The sequence below is a fragment of the Pleuronectes platessa genome, chromosome 4 (assembly GCF_947347685.1).
Source record: "Pleuronectes platessa chromosome 4, fPlePla1.1, whole genome shotgun sequence".
Taxonomy (NCBI): Eukaryota; Metazoa; Chordata; class Actinopteri; order Pleuronectiformes; family Pleuronectidae; genus Pleuronectes; species Pleuronectes platessa.
This window is the reverse complement of record NC_070629.1, coordinates 7,958,405-7,977,039: the sequence shown is the minus strand read 5'-3', so window position 1 is coordinate 7,977,039 and position 18,635 is coordinate 7,958,405. Positions and strand designations below refer to the sequence as shown.

The window sequence follows — 18,635 nt, the reverse complement described above, 5'->3', positions numbered from 1 at the left end:
TGCTGATCCAAATCAATAGCCAGATCTAGTGAATTTCAATGTTCATAGGGGGACTGCATTGGTGGAGGTATGTGCTTTCTGAGTGCCATTTTTCTTGGAAATTGACAAGATTATGCCTTTATTATTAATATTATTATCTCACAATGTTTAAGAAGATGAAAGAAAATCCCCGAATCCTCCCAATGATACTGATCTATACTGCAGAACAATTTGTGGCACTCATTAAATAATTTTTTGTGAAATCCTGCTTTATAAATAAACAAACCTTCGAGGACATAATGAAAACTTGAACTGAATATATTTGATTAATATATCTCTACTTCCTAGTATGTATGCATCAGTGTCTGACATTCAGTGAGATGATTCAACCTCTCATGACCGAGGTTCTTCAGTTTCTTCTTTCAGTTTCACTGATCACTTATTGCATTTCATACTAAATTAAGTCAACCCCTGCTGAAGTTTTACCTCTTCCCCTGTGCCTTGCATGGTCTCCTGTGGAATACTGTAGATCTTGTGGTGCATGTCCACGTTGTGTCTCTTTCCACTTTGCATTCGCACCAGCAGCACCCGAAAGCTTGAACCTCCGAGGTCCAAAGCCAAGAAGTCTCCATGCTCTGGTGAGGACAATAAAAAGAAGATTTAAGAAAGCACACACAAAGAATTGTACACAAGAGAAATTTCAATAGAAACCGGAAAATTCATTTATCTCTCAAAGTTACCGGTTCCATCTGGCGTTGATCTGACATAGGTGGGCAGCATCTTGACGCTTCCCTGCTCATGGTTTTGTTTTGATAGGCCTCGCACCATCTCCTCACTCATGCGTTTCTTCACCTGCAGCAACTGTTCACGGCTCAAACGTAAGGTGTCAAGGACCCGCTGACGCTCCGCATGCTGAGCAGCAAGACGGTAAGCTACTGCTGTTACCATGGCAGCACCCTTCCCACTGCCATCCTGTGACTGCAAAAAACGTACATCACAGTCTGGCACAAGTCTTCGCACCATCTTGTTGAGCCTCCTGGAAAACCTGGGGGGGGGGGGGGGGAGGGAAATTACATTTATTTTAACCTGTGATGTTTAGTTAACACTGTTTTCCTAAAAAAAAAACTCAACGAAGGTGCTTATTTATACCATGTTATTTCACATTCAATCCTCCAGAGGAATATACAACACATCAGTATGTGATACCATATGTCTCATTGTCTGTGTTCAACAGACAAAAACTGATGACTACAGTGACATCAGTGAACAGAATGAATTTAAAGTAGTCGGGAGATGTTCCGTCTAATTTTTATGAAGGTTTCAGAAAATACATACGTATGGAAATCAGCAATATGTACACTATAAATACACAAATACAGAAAGCTAACTCACCCACAGACCTCAGCAAATGGACAACAAAAAAAGTCTATCACGTAAAAAATTAATTCAAAGTAAATTAAATGCAAAGGTTGTTTTGAAATTTGAAAATAAATACGACCTGGAGCAACAGAAAAATGTAATGGATTTAATAAAAAAAAGGGATGATTGTTTCAATCAGAGAAAGCTTTGTATTTTAATTGTCTATGTCAAAGAAAATAGGAATGTTGCGGTCGTGTGAGTGGACATGATATCCTCAGGTCCCAAGACCTAAAGTACATGAAAATGAACAAAATCCATATCGACTTCTAGATTTAAGCCGAAAACCATTAAGTGATTCATACTAGGCCTATACGAGATTAGGAAAACATGAGATATGTGATAACCTTGTTGAATTTTGCAATGATGTGACATGCAATAAATAAGAGAGAGGAGAAAGAGAGCGAGCGGGACGGCTGATTAATGTGCACGCTGCTCTGAAGAAAGATTTAACTCATTAAGAAAAGTATCGATCATTATGTGATGATCAGTGTTGATATTGCGGTGTCATTTCAAACAAATCAAAATCAGTCAGAGCCATCAGCTGAGTCTGTGTGAGAGGAATCCATCTGATTGGCCAAATATTTTGACATTCAGAGTGTAAATGCATAGTGAAAAGAACACCATTTGATCGCAGTTCAAGCAGTCTTTTGCAGTACATATATTGCGCATGTTGATTTCACGATGGCGATACATTTTCTATATATTGCGCAGACCTAAAACGGTGGTGAGTTCTATGTAGATAGACACCTCAGGACGAATCCACATTAAGAGTTGTACAAAACATGAAGGGACTTCAGATGAATGTCCCAAGTGTTTTTATAAATTATATTAACTTGGTCACTAATGAGTAGAATCAAACGAGGGATTATTCTTTTTCTCACTTGGGAATGTTGAACAGTAAATTAAGCCATAAATTTAAATCAGTGTTTCCCACACAATTATTATTCTATGGCAGTAGCGCGGGTGAAGGTAACCAGACAAGAAGGCCACTCAAATACGCAACAAATTCAGAGTGACAGGTACACAGACTAAAGAGTGAAAGATAAGTTCTCAGTTTACAGATATTACTGCATTGATGCCACAACTACAGATGATCGTCTCTGTGCTTCTATCAACCCTCAGTGCGAAACAGGAAATGCAAATGAATGTGTTGAACTCTGACTGTAATAATGGCAAGCAGATCATCAAAAACAATTATGCAACAGGTTTAAAGATAGGCAGCAGAAATATCTCAATGCAAAAATGTATCTAACGACAATTTTGCTCAAACTAAAGGGCCTCTAAATGTTTTCATCTCCAAACGATTTTTATGTTTTTTTTTTTAAATAACTAAATCAAAATAGATAAATAATGATTTTGTGGCATTCCTATGACCAAACATACACAGAACAAATAATAAATACAGATGTATATACACTGAATCGTATGAAATCACACGATAACAGCTGATGTTTGTATTCCACTCAGCTCTTCCACTGAAATGCATTCTGTTCTGCAATCACTATATACCCGGACTGAAAAATACTGAGCCCCATTGCTTAAGTGAACTGTATATTTGCATTTGTAACTGTAATGGAAAATATCACTGACCAGTGTCTAAGGTATTGGAAATTCCCTTACTAGGTGTCTCACTGCTGTGATGCTGTCTATCTGACAGGATGGAACCCTTATTTGGTGATGTTTTTCTTTGAATTGGTACCAGGGACGGTAGGTTGAGGTTTCTCTTCTAACTGGTACCGGGGACGGAAGGACACAGCAGATAAGACAGAGGATGATCTCATGTCTTTCATGTCTTCTTTTTTTTTTTTCATATCATGTCTTATGAAACGCCTTTTTGTATAAGTTCTGGCTTCTGTGAACTTGCAGCCAGTTGTTCCATCCTGAGCACCCATGCTTGTTGTGTATACTCTGCAGAGCTTACTATTATAAAGACTCAATGGCAACTCCAGTCTGAGAATTTCATTATTTCAAATCTCAAGATGAATTTCCATCACAATTTGGCGTCACGAACAGGATCCCTTGAAAGATCGTCTGTACCCTAGAAGTCTTCGGTGGCTGGCCACCCGGGAGAGAAATCTTCTGCCTCTACCTCTAACATTTAAGAGACAAGAGGACCGAAGTGACTGGGGTTCTGGACCTTCTTCACAGGAATCCAAAGACCTCTCTTTGGTCATCTTAAATCTGGTGAGATGTTGAAATTCAGATTTTCACGACTGTTTAGATGATTTCTCAAAACCGAAGTCAAACATAAGAAATAATACATTTAAAGGGTTTTATTTGGAACGGGTGTATTAGTCATTCTCTCTGGATTATTGTGGATTATTAATGTTAATCTGACCAGTCCTCATGGCAATCATCCTAGTTGAAAGCATTTTTCCTGTTTTGCCGGAGAAATAAACAAGGATTCGTGGAGACGTCCACGTCTTAAATTGAGTGTTCAAGGGAAATTGCAAGATGTGTGCGATTTCCTACACTTAATTGATAAGGTTGGGTAATAAGAGTGTTAAAGGGAAATTGCAAGATGTGCGCGATTTCATACCCAGAAAGTCCAAATGGTGGGCTTTATGGTTGCAGTGAGTGAGGACGGGAAAGTGTTTTTTTTCCCCAATATGGTCCAGAGACTTTGCTGCTCCTCATAACGGGTCCTTCAGTGTCGATTTTTTTTTTTTTTACTTTTAAGAGAGAAACTCCTCGAGAAAAAGGAAGAATAAAAAAGCAACAAAAAAAAATAACATAAAAAAGAGGCAGAGTGTAGGGACAGAACACAAACATTTAAACAGATGGCTACGGTTGACAAGAAGGAAACTGAGAATATTGAAAAGAAAGTTGAAAAGAATGTTGACAAGTAATCATATAGATCTCTGTATTCTCCTTTTGAAAGGGTGTGGCAGTCCTCTTCTCAACGCCTGCCTTTCTCCTCACCAACGACAAAACCCTCCTCCACAAGAAATGCAGAGACCAGACTCCACCAATCAACACTCAGGCCCATCTCAGACACCATCCACCGCTCTCCCAGTCTATGGAGACGGGGCAGCGGGAGGACTGAATGATGACGCCACCTCTTCCTCATCTTTAGGCCCCACTGACTTTGCAAAGATGTGTCCGCACTGGTGGGGAGATCTTCGTCTGACTTCAACAGACTGGGATAATGCGGGTAATGCAGCATACGTCAACGCTCTCAACACACTCCTCAACGCCCTGAGGACCGCCTTCCCCAATAAAATTGACATGTCCAAAATAACGGGGTGAAAACAAAAACTAGACGACATCGTAGGAGATTTCCTCACAAGTCTAACTGTCCTGTTTAATCAACACAGCGACATGATGAGGCTGTGTCTACTCTTTCAAGGCCAAGCAGACAAGATACCATTGAGAACAGAGCCAACTTCACTGAACCAGGAAGAGGGGGGCGCGGACGTGGGAGAAGCTTCTCTCGACGACCCCAAATTCCCAAAGATGAGTGTTTCATCTGCAGAGAAAAAGGACACTGGGCAAGGAACTGCCCCAACGGCGAAGGGTCGGGGAGACAAGAACTTTCACTGCCGACTGAACTTGATAAGAAAGTGAGGAGGGGGCAGACGGGGAGGAGACGTCCAGCCTACCCGCCGAGGATCAGAGAAGGGAAGTGAAACACACACACAGAAGCTCCAACACAGACACACATACACCAGATTACACACAACTTTGTGGTTCTTATGTTAAGTACAATAGTGATGCTTTTAAGAAAATGCCTCAACTCCAGGTTAACGGTCACAAAGCTTAATTTCATGGTTTACTCTGGTGCAGGTTATTCTGTGGTTAGGATGTCAGATTTGCCCACATCTTCTGAGATGAGTGGTCGCTTTATATTCTTTCAAATGAAGTTAGACAAATATCCCATTAGGTTTGAAATGTTTTTTCTGTTGTCTACCTGTTGCCCAATTAATCTATTAGGAAGAGATTTGATGATTATGTTAGGCCTCAATTTAGTATCCTCCCCTGATGGAGTGACGGTTACACACAATTCTTCTTCACCCACCTTCACAATGTCACAGACCACACATGAGCAGCTGTTTGTATATCAGTGGCTACTTCATATAAATGCCTTCACTGATCTGCTCTCCACGTCACACTCTTATCATCCCTTTTTCGGATTTCATGCAAACTGATTCATTGCATTGCACTTCACATGTGACAGACATAGCAGATCACATTTATGAATATCTGTTTTGGCCTTTTTCTGATGATTCTCTGAAAGTGTCCAATATTTTTTGTACTGGTTCCAGAAGTGCAGCTTTCGTCTCGCTCACCGACCAGCAGCTGGCATTGTTTCGCGTCTCGAATTCCAGCCCTCACATCTCTCTCTCCCAGTTTCATGATGACCAGTGGCAAGACTTAGGCCCATTTGTCAGATCATGCCAGGCTGTCGTTGATTGGCAACCCACAACCACGCCTGACGTAATGTATTCCCCCAGTCTGAGTGCATTTGATCTAAAAATGTCTCCAACCTTCTATTCTCCAGCCACATGCTCATTTGTTGTGACTGAAAATCACCGTCATTCTTATGCGATGTTGTCCAGCCCCTCTGATGTTTCTCCTCTACTTTCAGATCTGCCTGAAACATTGTAGGTAAAGGACAAATCTGAAGTGGGCCTCATCAGAAACTGTGATCCATTCAAAATCACTCCAAAATCTGATTATAGACCATGTAAACAACAATATCCACTCAGACAAGAAGCAGTGGAGGGTATACGTCCTGTTTCTGAATCTTTTTTGCAGGCTGGTGAAAATGTCCCCTTCCCTGATTCACTGGGTAGCACTCCAGTGTTCCCCGTTACGAAATTAGAGACAAAAGCCTCAGAGGCTCACTATTCGTGTTATCCATGATCTCCTTGATTATTGTTTTGCCCATTATTTTGTCAAGACACACTCCTAGAAAAGCTTCTGATGATCTAACGAACTCCTCTTTTCTTACAGTGTTCTCTCAGACCTGTCCAGCACATGCAAATTTACTAGACACAAGAAAAGTGATTCAGGTCCCCTGGATCTGTAACTTATTCCCCATCCCTCCCTAACTGGACACTGACAGTACAGATGACTCTGATGACGATACTCAAATTTAGTTTTATTTTACTCTTTTTATTTTTCATTTTCATTTTTATGTTATTTTCTCCCTCCAGCTTGCTTATGTGTTTCTTAGTGGTTTCACTAGACAAAAACAGCTACTGCAATTATCCTTTCAACTTCATATTTTCTGATGCCTTAATTTGAAGCTCTGTGAATTTTTAAGGTTAATGTAAATTACTTTATGAAGTTTGTACATACTTAATAATATATACATACCACTTCTGTCCGTCCTGGGTGAGTAATCCCTGACATGTGGCTCTCTCTAAGGTTTCAACTTATTTATTTATTTTTACCCTGTGAAAAGTTTTTTTTTTTTGAGTAGTTCTCTTCCTTACGCCTTATGAGGGTTAAGGGCAGAAGATGTCACACCATGTTAAAGGCCTATGAGACAAATTGTGATTTGGGTTAGGGTTAGGTTTCACTGGATATATTTTAAACCTTAGATATACTATATGTTGATAATTAACGTTTTATTACATTTTAATATCAGTTTATTTTGCCAATCAATACAGTGTTACATTTTGATAATTGCTAATGTGATGATGATTTTAGTTTGACCTGATTTTCTTCCATTTTCATTTGAAATGCTTGCTCAATTACAGGAAAATGACTTTTTTTTCTTTCCACAAAAACAGCAGCGGCTACCTATTGTGGCCTCATCGCCAGTGACTCTGTATGTAGGATTGCAGACTCTACGATTTTCTTCTATGATTTGATGTTTGTTACTGGTGCTGATTATGATGTTTCTTGATCTTGATTTTTCATTAGTGATTTTTATTGATGATCAAATTGGGGAGTGTAATGGAAAATATCACTGACCAGTGTCTAAGGTATTGGAAATCCCCTTACTAGGTGTCTCACTGCTAGGATGGAACCCTTATTTGGTGATGTTTTTCTTTTAATTGGTACCAGGGACGGTAGGGTGAGGTTTTTCTTCGAACTGGTACCGGGGACGGAAGGACACAGCAGATAAGACAGAGGATGATCTCATGTCTTTCATGTCTTCTTTTTTTTTTCTTCATATCATGTCTTATGAAATGCCTTTTTGTATAAGTTCTGGCTTCTGTGAACTTGAAGCCAGCTGTTCCATCCTGAGCACCCGTGCTTGTTGTGTATACTCTGCAGAGCTTACTATTATAAAGACTCAATGGCAACTCCAGTCTGAGAATTTCATTATTTCAAATCTCAAGATGAATTTCCATCACATAACATAAACCAAAACACATGTGAGGGTGTTCATGATTACTTACTCTTGATGGTTCTTGTAAACAGAGCCATCTACTCCAATAGTAGTACGCAGCTTCTCAGCCGCTTTGTTATCCCGGATTTGCCGCAGCACTGCTGCTAGCGAGGCAGCACACAAGTGTGCGGCCCGTGTCGACACTATCTGACACACTCTCTGAGTGGTGATGCAGTCCTCAACCGATGGGTCTAGACCCATGCCCCGAAGCACCTCTTCAGCACTTGTCAGACCTTCCTCATCTCTGCAGGAGAAAACAAATAATCACTACACCTCGGTGGGATCCAAAACACGTTATGTTGTTAAGAAAATTAATTACTGGATTTCTGACAAACAATATACAGGATACAGATGTGTTTGTAGTACTCAGATCTGAAAACAGCTCTGCTCATTCATAGTGCAAGATTAATGCACACTGCAAATTTTGCAGAGAAATGTAAACCTTTACAATGTAAGCAACCAAAAGCTGATGTACAGTACCTTTAGGGTGACAGTCACTACTTTTTGTATGATAACAAAACACTACTGAAAAATGGAAAAAATGACCACTTCTGATAACAACAACCTTATGTGTAACCTTACTTTACCCTTGAAAAGATAATCATAGAACAAAGCCACGGGAAGCATTTTAAGGGAAGGTTGCAAACATAATCTCAGTACCGTCTAATACCATCACCCTCTAATCAAAGATGTACAGCCCCCTGCTACCAGCGACCCTGGAAAGCAATTCAAATTTCTAATTTCTATTTCTAACACACCTAATCGGCTGTAGTAACATGGTAACAAAGAGTTTTTCCAGTAAACAAACATAAAAACTAACTTGTCGTTGTCAATAGTATAGATGTATCTGGTGTTGAAGCTTCCGGTGGTGAGGAGCTCTTTTGTAGTCTTGCCCTGGAACAGCAGCTGCTCTTTGGCCATCCTCACCATGATGAGACGGACCAGTTCTCCCAGGTACATGCCACTGATCATCTTCTCAAACCTGCAAACCGACACAAAAAAGTGAAAGAAAACTATATAAAAATGCATTCATATTTACAGAACATACAAAACTGACCTATATCAAAGCACATGTGACTGATGTTTTAGCAAGGTCCAAAATTTGACAATACCTGTACAAAGATATAATCTGTGAGACTGCGACAGTTAAAAAGTGTGAAATGATCTTAACATTAAACAGTGCTGTATTTAGCGGTTTTAGATACATCTAAAAGCTGAAATACTTTTGTTCTTGTTTTTCAAACATTTTCACATTTCACTGTCCGCCATAACAGTTGAACAATAAGTATGTAAACAATTTCAATCAGAATATTTAGAGTAAATGCTATTTATTATTTGTATGGCTGACTAACTCATATCCTGGCATAAATAAGTCACTTTTTTTGTAACAGTCATAATTTTTTTTTTTTTTAAAGATTTTTTTTGGCATTTTTATGCTTTATTGATAGTGTAGAGACAGAGTTGAAATGGGGCAGAGAGGGGAGTGACATGCAGAGAACGACCGTGGGCTGGAATTGAACCTGGGTCCGCTGCTGGGGGGACGCCCTACCAACTGAGCTAAGGGCGCCCCCAGTCATAATTTTTTAACACTGACGAGTGTCGGTCGAGGGAAAATGTCCAGTGTGTTTCATTACTCAACACAGCGACCGTCTATTGACCCTTTTAAAAATAATGCCCTGACGTCCAGCCAGCTTTGGCTGCAGCTGTTGGGTAGCAGGTGGCAGGAGCTTCAGTCACAACGATGGCTCAGCTGCCTAGTGTTTCATGACATCCACCTTAAAACCTTTGGGAGATGAAAAGCACATTTGGGCTATTCATTTCATGACCGTGACGCTCATGCCATCAGAATGATAAGTAAGGACAAACAGAACAGTGACTCTTTCTTTGGTCACTGAGAGTATCAATGCAGGGCGTCATTGGCGCACTGCTTATATTGAGGTTCGTAGATGAGCTGGAGCTAATCGCAGCTGACGTTGTGCAAGAGATGGGGAACAACCTGGAAAGGTCACCAGCCTATCATAGGGCAAACATACAGCAGTCAGCATTCACCACATTCTCATCTTTGACATACACTATGAGAAGGCCAGAATCATTTTTGGGGTTGCTTGATCTCAACATAATTGATCAGCTATGGGAGATTTCTGGGCGGGTGAGGGAGTGATGGGTTGAGAGGCAGTTTGTTATTATTTATTTCACATTCATTTACAATACCAACAAAACCTCCAGAGAATTCAGGCGAAGGACGTACAAATTTCAGGCTCTCCCTCCGACATTTGCGTTCACAAATGCACCTCCTCAGGAGAAACTCCAGAGAATATCTGGAGTTCAGTGCATGTCTAGATCATATACGAACAACTCTGGCCTCTCACTAAGCGAGATTCATTATGAGTGATGTTCCCATGGAAACTTTCCATGGGAATATTCAGCTCGGGAATTTGGGGAATTTTGAAAAAAAAATATATACGCAAGTTAAACGCTGAGCAATAAAAACATCATTCAAAACTCTATTTTAAAGATGTATGGAATGCAGCACACGCTGCACGTTGAATTTCAACCCTGCACTGTGCATCTCTCCATCACTTGCGCAGATAATTCCCAGCATCCTGCAATCTACAGCAGGGCTATTGAGGCCTGCTGTAGTGTGCAGGACTAGTGAGGTAAGTTTCCATGATATTACTGGGGGAAATATATTAACATGCTGATTGAGGATTGTTCATCTGTCCATCTAGCCTCTTTCTATTCATTTATCCATCAATTGTAAAATATTTTTAAAGACGATTCCAATTGTTTGGCCAACTATTTATATCTCTGGCATTGCATTAGTGTTTTTTTTACATGCTTTTTTCTAGGGATGCACCGATATGGAAATTCTTGGCCGATACCGATATTTAAAATAACAATCTGGCCGATAGCCGATACCGATATTTGTTTATTTTCTTTTTGTTGTTATTCATTCACCCTTTTGTGCCAGAAAAATAATTAAATCATTATTTAAAAAGCACTATTCATCACTCTTATCTTTTAATGAGCACAAATTGAATCAGATTTATGAAACAATCTCTGATTTAACTAAACTTTATTTAACAGAGACATATTAGGCCCATTTTACCGCAAGTTGAAATGGTTCCTTGGGATCTTAATGAAATGTCTGTAACATATTTTGGTCAAAATACCACAAGGATAATTTAAAACAGCACCTTTTACCCTGTCTAAAACAGCCCTGTTAAAGTATCATTATAGAGAACGCTCTTCTCATTGATTTACGGTAGCAGTATTGCCCGTTTATTAGATGTGTTACGGCTTCTGTTTGTATAACGTATGTTGTCAATTCCCTTGTTACCTGTGCATGAGACGGATGAATAGAGCCGGTGCACATGAGAATAAAGTACTTAAACAGACGCTACGCTCATACTTTTTACGCCAAGTTACACTGGGCGAGTCAAGATAACTTAACAAGCCCTCCTCAGTTTTACCTGTTTTTAGTGTCGGGCAGAAATCACATCGCGTAAACACCCACCGTGGCCCTTCGCGATGCTTGTTTTAATTAAACAGTCGGATTCCCCTGGTCCGCACCAGTTCTCAGTCAGCTGCTAGGCGCCAGCCGGAGGGTTCCCCCAGCGGTCGCCGTAGCTGAGAAGGGCCCGACACGCGTCCAGAGTGGCCGCCGCTGACAGCGTACCCAGTCCCCTCCCCGCCTTCCGCGCCGGCGCCGTGAGGTGCCACCGGTTGAGGACCTCCCGGTGCCGCACACTGAGCCTCCGCGGCGCGGAGAGGAGGGCGACGGAGCGACTGCTCCCCCAGCCGCGGCACGTGCCCAGCGGTTTTACCACAAATATGAACATCGGCCAATGATATCGGTGAAAGTCAAGTTTATTACCGATAAGCCGATATCAGTAAACGAGGCGAATATCGGCCGCTACCGATGTTCGGCCGATATATCGTTGCATCCCTACTTTTTTCTCATCTTATTCTACAGAACAATGCCACATGCACTATCTCATGTGTGGAGACATTTCACCCCAGCCAATGTAGAAGGAAAGGCTGTGTACATTTGCAAATACGATGCAAAGACCTATGTTAAGTGACACAAAGATGCAGAAGCATATAGTCAAGTGCCCAAAGTTTCCTCAGGGCTCAAATCAGCCTATGACAAAACAAATGTATATATTTATGTCTGTATATGACAAGGTAAATACAGTTAGTATAAATTACCCACACAATTTCCTGTTAATTCCCATTAATTCCCATGGAAAGTTTCCAACTTTGAATATTTCCGGAATTTTGCAACCCTAGTGATCCTCCACAAAATATTGTATATTATTAAAATATGTTTTGTGAACCAATCACAGGTAGACAGCTCTAAATACAAGTGTGAATGCACTCAGAACGGATATAGATCCAATATGGGCCACATGTATCTGTATTCTTTCAGCAGGTGACACACAGTGACATTGGACACATCTGTAAACTCAGACTGGATAAAAACAACATTATTTGGTCTTAACTTATACAAATGACATTTGTGTTAATTAGCATGCAGTGCGGGGAAGTGAGATCCGATCACAAGTGGTCACAGTAGACACATTGAGGACGCATTTTTAATGGCAAATGTGAAAACAAGTACTTAATGCTGGCCACCTGTGATTGGATCTCTCAGGACGGATGTTAAAACCTGTGATGTATGTATCTGAAAAAAAATTACATAAGTAGAATTAAATAAATAAACACAGGAATAAATTACTAAATACATAAATAACACTTATTCTAGATAATTAGTAAGTCTAATAATATATAAATAATCATTATGTGGCATCAGCATCTTCTGCTTTTCTATTGCTTTTGTGAATTGATAGCCTTAAACTCTGTCAGGGGTTTAGGGAACATAGTAATTACACACACATAATGGTGAAGGTACATACTGTAGACCAGAGGTCTTCAACAGGGGGTCCGTGACCCCTAGGGGGTCCGCGGAGGTACTGCAGGGGGGTCGCGAAATGTTTGGTTGATTAGAATTTTTTAATGTAAAAAAATTTTCTAACCAATTTTTTCCACAAATTTAAATGTCTTTAAATACACATTAACATGCATCCGACATATTGAGAGGCTGATTTGACCCTCTGCCTGACAGCCTCCATCCGTCCAAGATTAGATAAGTTGTGTGCTACCCATCAGGGTCAGACATCTCACTGATGTGGGAGTATGTGTGTCATCTAGAGATGGCTTGAGGATTCACTATCTCTTCTACATGTATGTTTAAAATTAAAACATGAATCTGTGAATTACTTTAATAGCTCAGTGTTGTATGCAAGATGTATGTTTATAAATGGCAGTGGCATGGCCACCCTGTACCTAGCACATGTTTAAATTAAAAACATGACTATATGAGCCTGTGTTATATTTGAATAGCTTAGTATTGAATGCACAATGACAGGGTAGCTATGTTTATATATGGCACTAGGCCCAGCTTAATATAAAAAACAATTTTATACAATTTATATAGTAGGGGGTCCCTGCTCCATCTCTCCACCAGTTTTGGGTCCTTGGCCTGAAAAACGTTGAAGACCCCTGCTGTAGACACACTCCCTATTGAGTACAGGAAAATATGATAACTAATATTGAGAGTGTTATTCCTGTGTGTTTTAATCAAGCATGGCTCTGGAACATCTGTCCCTGGAGAAATGTAGAAGGAGAAACAGAGATTATCAACAACAAAAAAACGGAGAGAGAAAATCAGTAGACAGCCATGATTAAAAGAAGAATTTTGAAGACAAGAGAAATAAAGATGGAGACAGTAAGTTAAGGAAGGAATATAACGCAAACAGAAGATTTGACTGAAAGAGAACAGATGAAAAGGAAAAAGAATCGGAAGCAAAGCCAATACTGGCTTCTGAACAAAATCAGGCAATTTGGTCTGAAATACAAAACCCTATGGCCAAAGGAATCCAAAGTCAAAAGGATATACACACTCAAATGTAAATAAAACATGATATTCATTGTTTTGTTTGTTTTAATTTTGTAATCGGTTGATTCAATGTATTTGAGAGCTAAAATGACTACATCTTTAAGTTTTTGTCACCACCGTCAGATATGGATCAACTCTGTTGGGTTTATGTCGCCTCCGTCATTAATATTTTTATGATATTTCAGAAATATATTCCCTATTTTTGAGGGATTGTTGGTCATATGTGAAAATGTAATCTGTCTCCTAACATGAAGAGCTTTCTAATAGAGGTCTGTCTGTAGAGGACTTACTGAGGCCATAACCACTCTGAGAGATATTATATGTTTAACCAAGTTAGATGAGACACTCACAGCTGTTTTCCAGGGTTCAGAGAGCCTGCATCGATTTCTCGGTCAATGTCAGTGCGCAGGTCCTCCAAGGCACCATCATCTCCAAAAGCACCCCACTCTGTATTAACACACATCCGCCCCTCATCACCATCCAGCACATCAAGGTTCCTCATCTGTTCCATGTAGCAGGCATTGGTCCCCGTTCCTGTTGAGGGAAAGGATGATACCACAACAATAACAATTACTAAGTTCTCAGGGATGACAAAACATATAAATGCAGTGTCTTAATCCAGTGTCACTGTTACCCTCTCCAAGCAAACTCCATTAAAAGAGTCACTGCTTAACTTGCTGGGTGAAATGCAGACGAGAGAGAACTTGGTAACGGGGCTCGATTACTTCAGTGTGTGTTACTTTGAACCCTTCGTTTTCAACAACAGGGACAGTCGCATATCAGCTGCTATAAAAAAAACACCCATGTTGCTTGTTATTGCTTTGACAAGGTCTGAATTATTTGCAAGAGGCAACTTAAATGCCGCGTGAAGCAGGGTTTGCACGGAACGCGTTTCTTCCTTGTCTCGCCAATGATAATGTTATTCCTTAAGTCAGTGGGACATCACTATCATCACTATGGTCATGCCATTTCAAACGAGTCTGTATGTTAAATATGCTACCAGCTACATATCAGATAGCAGCTTCACAATGTCGGCTTTTATACGATCCACTTGTCTTTGCAGGTAGTCATTATAGTTGACTGAGACATTGAAGTGTTCCCACACAGGGGACTTAAATGATGAGGGAGGGTCTTTTGACACAAACCCAAACTACAGCACTGGTCCTTCGCTAATGTTGTCCCTCGAAATTTGGGACCAATATGCTCACAAATTAGTTCCAAACGTGGGCTTTCTGCATTGCATACCGAACCGATGTGTTTTGAAACTTGCACAAACTCATAGCTTAAAGCAATCACAGTGATCAAGCGGAACATAACGTAGAAGATAAACCAAAAATACGGCGTCCCCACTCACCCTCTATCCAACCACCCGCCCCCCTGGAAGTTCCAGTTAATTCTTTATTTTATTATTTTATTTTTTAATATAGCGCCAGATCTCAACATAAATCATTTCAAGGTTACCTTTCCTATAAAACAGGTCTATAGCTTGCTCTTTTATTAAACAAACTAAATGGCCTTATGTTATTTATCTTATTTACATGAAGGCATGTCATTTCTGTCTCTACATGGTTGCACGTTTATATTTCTCCTCTGCTCTCTGTATCGTGCACAGCGGAGTTCCATCCAGATGCGCGCACACAGACACGTGTGCGCACACACGGGTGAGCAACCTCCCACCAGCTGACAGAGAGCATCTATCTGAAACATGTCGTATGAACCACCTGAGAAGCAGTTAAAAATATCCGCATTTTTAAACGCTCCCAGGTGGATGATGGTGATGGTGTTGGTGAAGATGGGAACACCCACTCTCCTGCGAGTAGCAGCCGGAGTAGCACTCCTGCTCCGGGTCCAAGTACAGAGAAGAGCCCAAGTAGGGCTGAACGATTAATTGCATTTGCGATAAAATCGCGATATGATAAAACGCGATTTTCTAATCGCAACGTGCGCGATTAAAACGTGCGAAAGAGAGTAGGGCTCTGGGATGCTCTCCTCACCCGCAGCAAGAATGCCGCGGGACCACAAAACTCCTCCGATCCAGAAGATAGCGAAGCAAGCCTGCATCACCTACAGGGTCCCAAAGTCTTCGGCCGACGTGTCGGACACACAGAGCGAGCTCATCTCGCCGGTGACCACGGTGCGGGCGGCAGACCTGAAAATCGCTCCCCGGAAAAGCAAGCCGAGCTCCGGGGCGGCGCGGCTCCAGAGCCCCCCGGTCACCTACATGTACATCTGCGAGACGGAGGTGTTCAGCATGGGGGTGTTCCTGCTGAGGCCCGGCGCCTCTATACTGCTGCACGACCACCCAGACATGAACGGGAATCTACGGAGCTACTGATCTGCAAGCTGCCCTTCCAGCGCATCCAGCTGGCCCGCCGCATCCGCGGACACAGAGCTTAAACTGCTGCTGCTTCACTTACTATAACAACGCCGCATTCCTACACTTATAAAATGCAATTCAATGTGGAAGTAATCCAAGAATTCAGAATACGTTACTCAGATTAGTTAATGTAACGGAATACGTTACAGATTACATTTTAGGCATGTATTCTATATTCTGTAACGGAATACGTTTTGAAAGTATCCTTCCCAACACTGGCAATGTTACCGACTTGGGAGCAGTAACATATCTATAATTTAAAAAATGTTTTTCTCAAGATGGTAAATTTTGCACATAGGTTTTAAAAAGTGCATGGCTTGTGTTTATACTTACAATGACTTTGATTAAATTACTTAAATGCACACCGATTTGTTGTTCTTGTTTCTGTAATGAGAAGTTAAATAAAAATGTGGGAAAGAATATTGTACAGTATATGTATCTAATATTGTGTTGGTCATATTTAAATCATTCATTACGGGGGTTTTTTGGGGGGGGAAAAGAGGATCAAATAAAAAAAATCGCATATTAAATCGCAATCGCAATATTTTGGGGAAAAATCGCAATTAGATTATTTTCCCAAATCGTTCAGCCCTAAGCCCAAGTGCTGCACGCCCTGCCCCAGACAAGTATCTGTTCAGTCACCACCGGATGACAGGTTTTGACCCAGCTTGGCTGTCATAGGGGAAATGTACAAGACTGATCTTGGTAAGTATTACACCGGACGCCGAAGCGCCGCGCCGCGCATTTCTCAAGTGGGCAGGTGTCTGGCTGTTCACATGGGACGCGCATTTCTTAAGCCTATTTTGGTGTATTTTGGGCATATTCGATTAGTGTATGGCTCATTTGCATATTCAAATTCATTTTCAAAGAAAATGTTGTACTTTTCATGGGCACTTTCATTGTGTAAAGTTAAATTTTGATAGGAGTAAAGGAAAAAAACAGCCCCATTGGGGTGTATTGTTGCCTGGCCTTATTGGCACACATTGATGAGAATTAAACATATTTCCTCAACTAGGATTTCTTAGGACTTTTGGTATGTTGTTCTGGACACCTCAAAGAAATGATATATGCTGAATTTTTTTTTTTTTTTACAATTAGTCGGTCATAAAACGCTACTTTGCCTGGACTATTCGTGTAGACGCGATAAACATAAGTACTGGATCAAAAAGCATCCGGAGCTGCACACTTTGTGGATAATTCTAGTTAAGTTCAATGTACAGTTCAGAAATTCAATGTAAAGTTCAAAATCATTAAAAGAAACACATTAACATCATGATTCCTTTAAGTTTTTGTGTCCGTGCCCCCCCCCCCCCGGGAAACACTGCATATAAACTATAACCCCGGCTCATATCCTATGTGACCTTCTTCTGGCCAAATTAATATGCTAACAAATAAACAATAAATACGAATACCAATGAATAACAACTCATTACACATTGTATCATAACCAAAATAATACTATTCTTCTTAGACTTATTCATGGCTCTGACAATAATATTAGAGCATAATCCTGTAGAGCACATGTGTCAAACTCAAGGCCCAATCCTCAATTACTCTGGAGAAACTGCAGATAGAGCCATAAGCAATTAATGAAACTTATTTTATTACTTTTATTTATTTATTTATGAATTATTTATTTCATAATTAATGTTGTTTTATCGGCAATACTCTATAGGCCTTGTTAGTTTTAGGTTCAATATGTGTACTAAGGTTCTTTCAATAAGTTTTCAATAAACGTTGAACCCGTCTGGCCCTTGACTCGTAGTAATTTTTTAATTTCAGCCCACTGTGTATTTGAGTTTGACACCCCTGCTGTAGAGCCTTCCAAAGAGCAATGAACTTTTAATTCTTAAGAATATTCAGTCTGAAATTTTAATATATAATAATACCCTGAACAAATAAATCATAAATAAACCACCCACAACCAAAACAATAAATAAAAAGGACTCTGGCTTCGTTAATAAACATTTTTTTCATTATATTTAATACAGCCTCATAAACTCTCGAGCGGCGGACTGTCATGGTAACACTGTATTTTGTTTGTATAAAGTGGACTTATCGGAGGGTTCACAATTACGAGCTGTAATCCTGTTATCTCTGCCTCACAGTGTGTGTCCCTCTGTGTGAGTGAGGGGGGGGCCTGTGTGTATGTATAAACCCCACCTCGCTCCCAGTCTGGGCAGTCTGGGAGTATAAACACAACTTTCTCGCCTATACGAAGATGATTAAAAAAAATAAGGAATAATAATTAGATAATCGCACCGTTTCGCCCAGTTGCACTGTCCCCAGACAGGGGCAGTGACACACAGACAAATGTTGGGCAGTCCCTCTGTTGCTCACTGGGTAAAATTAGCCTTAATGCTCACATTTGCTGAGCTTCACCAGTTACACAATATTAGGAAAACATGTGATGTCGTTGTTGAAGATTGCGATGACAATATGACCTGCGATAAATGATCTTTTAATAAAAATGATTGAACTAATTAAGAAAAGTATCGATCATTATGTGATTATCAGTGATGATATTTTGGCGTAATTTCAAACGAATCAAC

At 40.4% G+C, this 18,635-nt stretch overlaps 1 protein-coding gene and 1 long non-coding RNA gene across 3 annotated transcripts in view; one reads left to right on the top strand and one right to left on the bottom strand.

Moving 5' to 3' along the window:
* The window catches only part of hk2 (hexokinase 2), a 40,385-nt gene that overhangs the window by 9,767 nt on the left and 11,983 nt on the right, over positions 1-18,635 (bottom strand). For both annotated transcript variants that reach the window (XM_053420549.1, XM_053420550.1), the window contains 5 exons: positions 14,057-14,240; positions 8,565-8,726; positions 7,755-7,988; positions 720-1,024; positions 466-614 (listed from right to left, as the gene is read on the bottom strand). In XM_053420549.1, coding sequence (XP_053276524.1) covers positions 466-614; positions 720-1,024; positions 7,755-7,988; positions 8,565-8,726; positions 14,057-14,240 — 1,034 coding nt within the window. The remainder of the gene's footprint in view (positions 1-465; positions 615-719; positions 1,025-7,754; positions 7,989-8,564; positions 8,727-14,056; positions 14,241-18,635) is intronic.
* On the top strand, positions 3,256-6,045 carry LOC128438135 (uncharacterized). The gene is made up of 2 exons (XR_008338296.1): positions 3,256-3,582; positions 4,280-6,045. It is a non-coding gene; the product is annotated as an uncharacterized LOC128438135 (long non-coding RNA).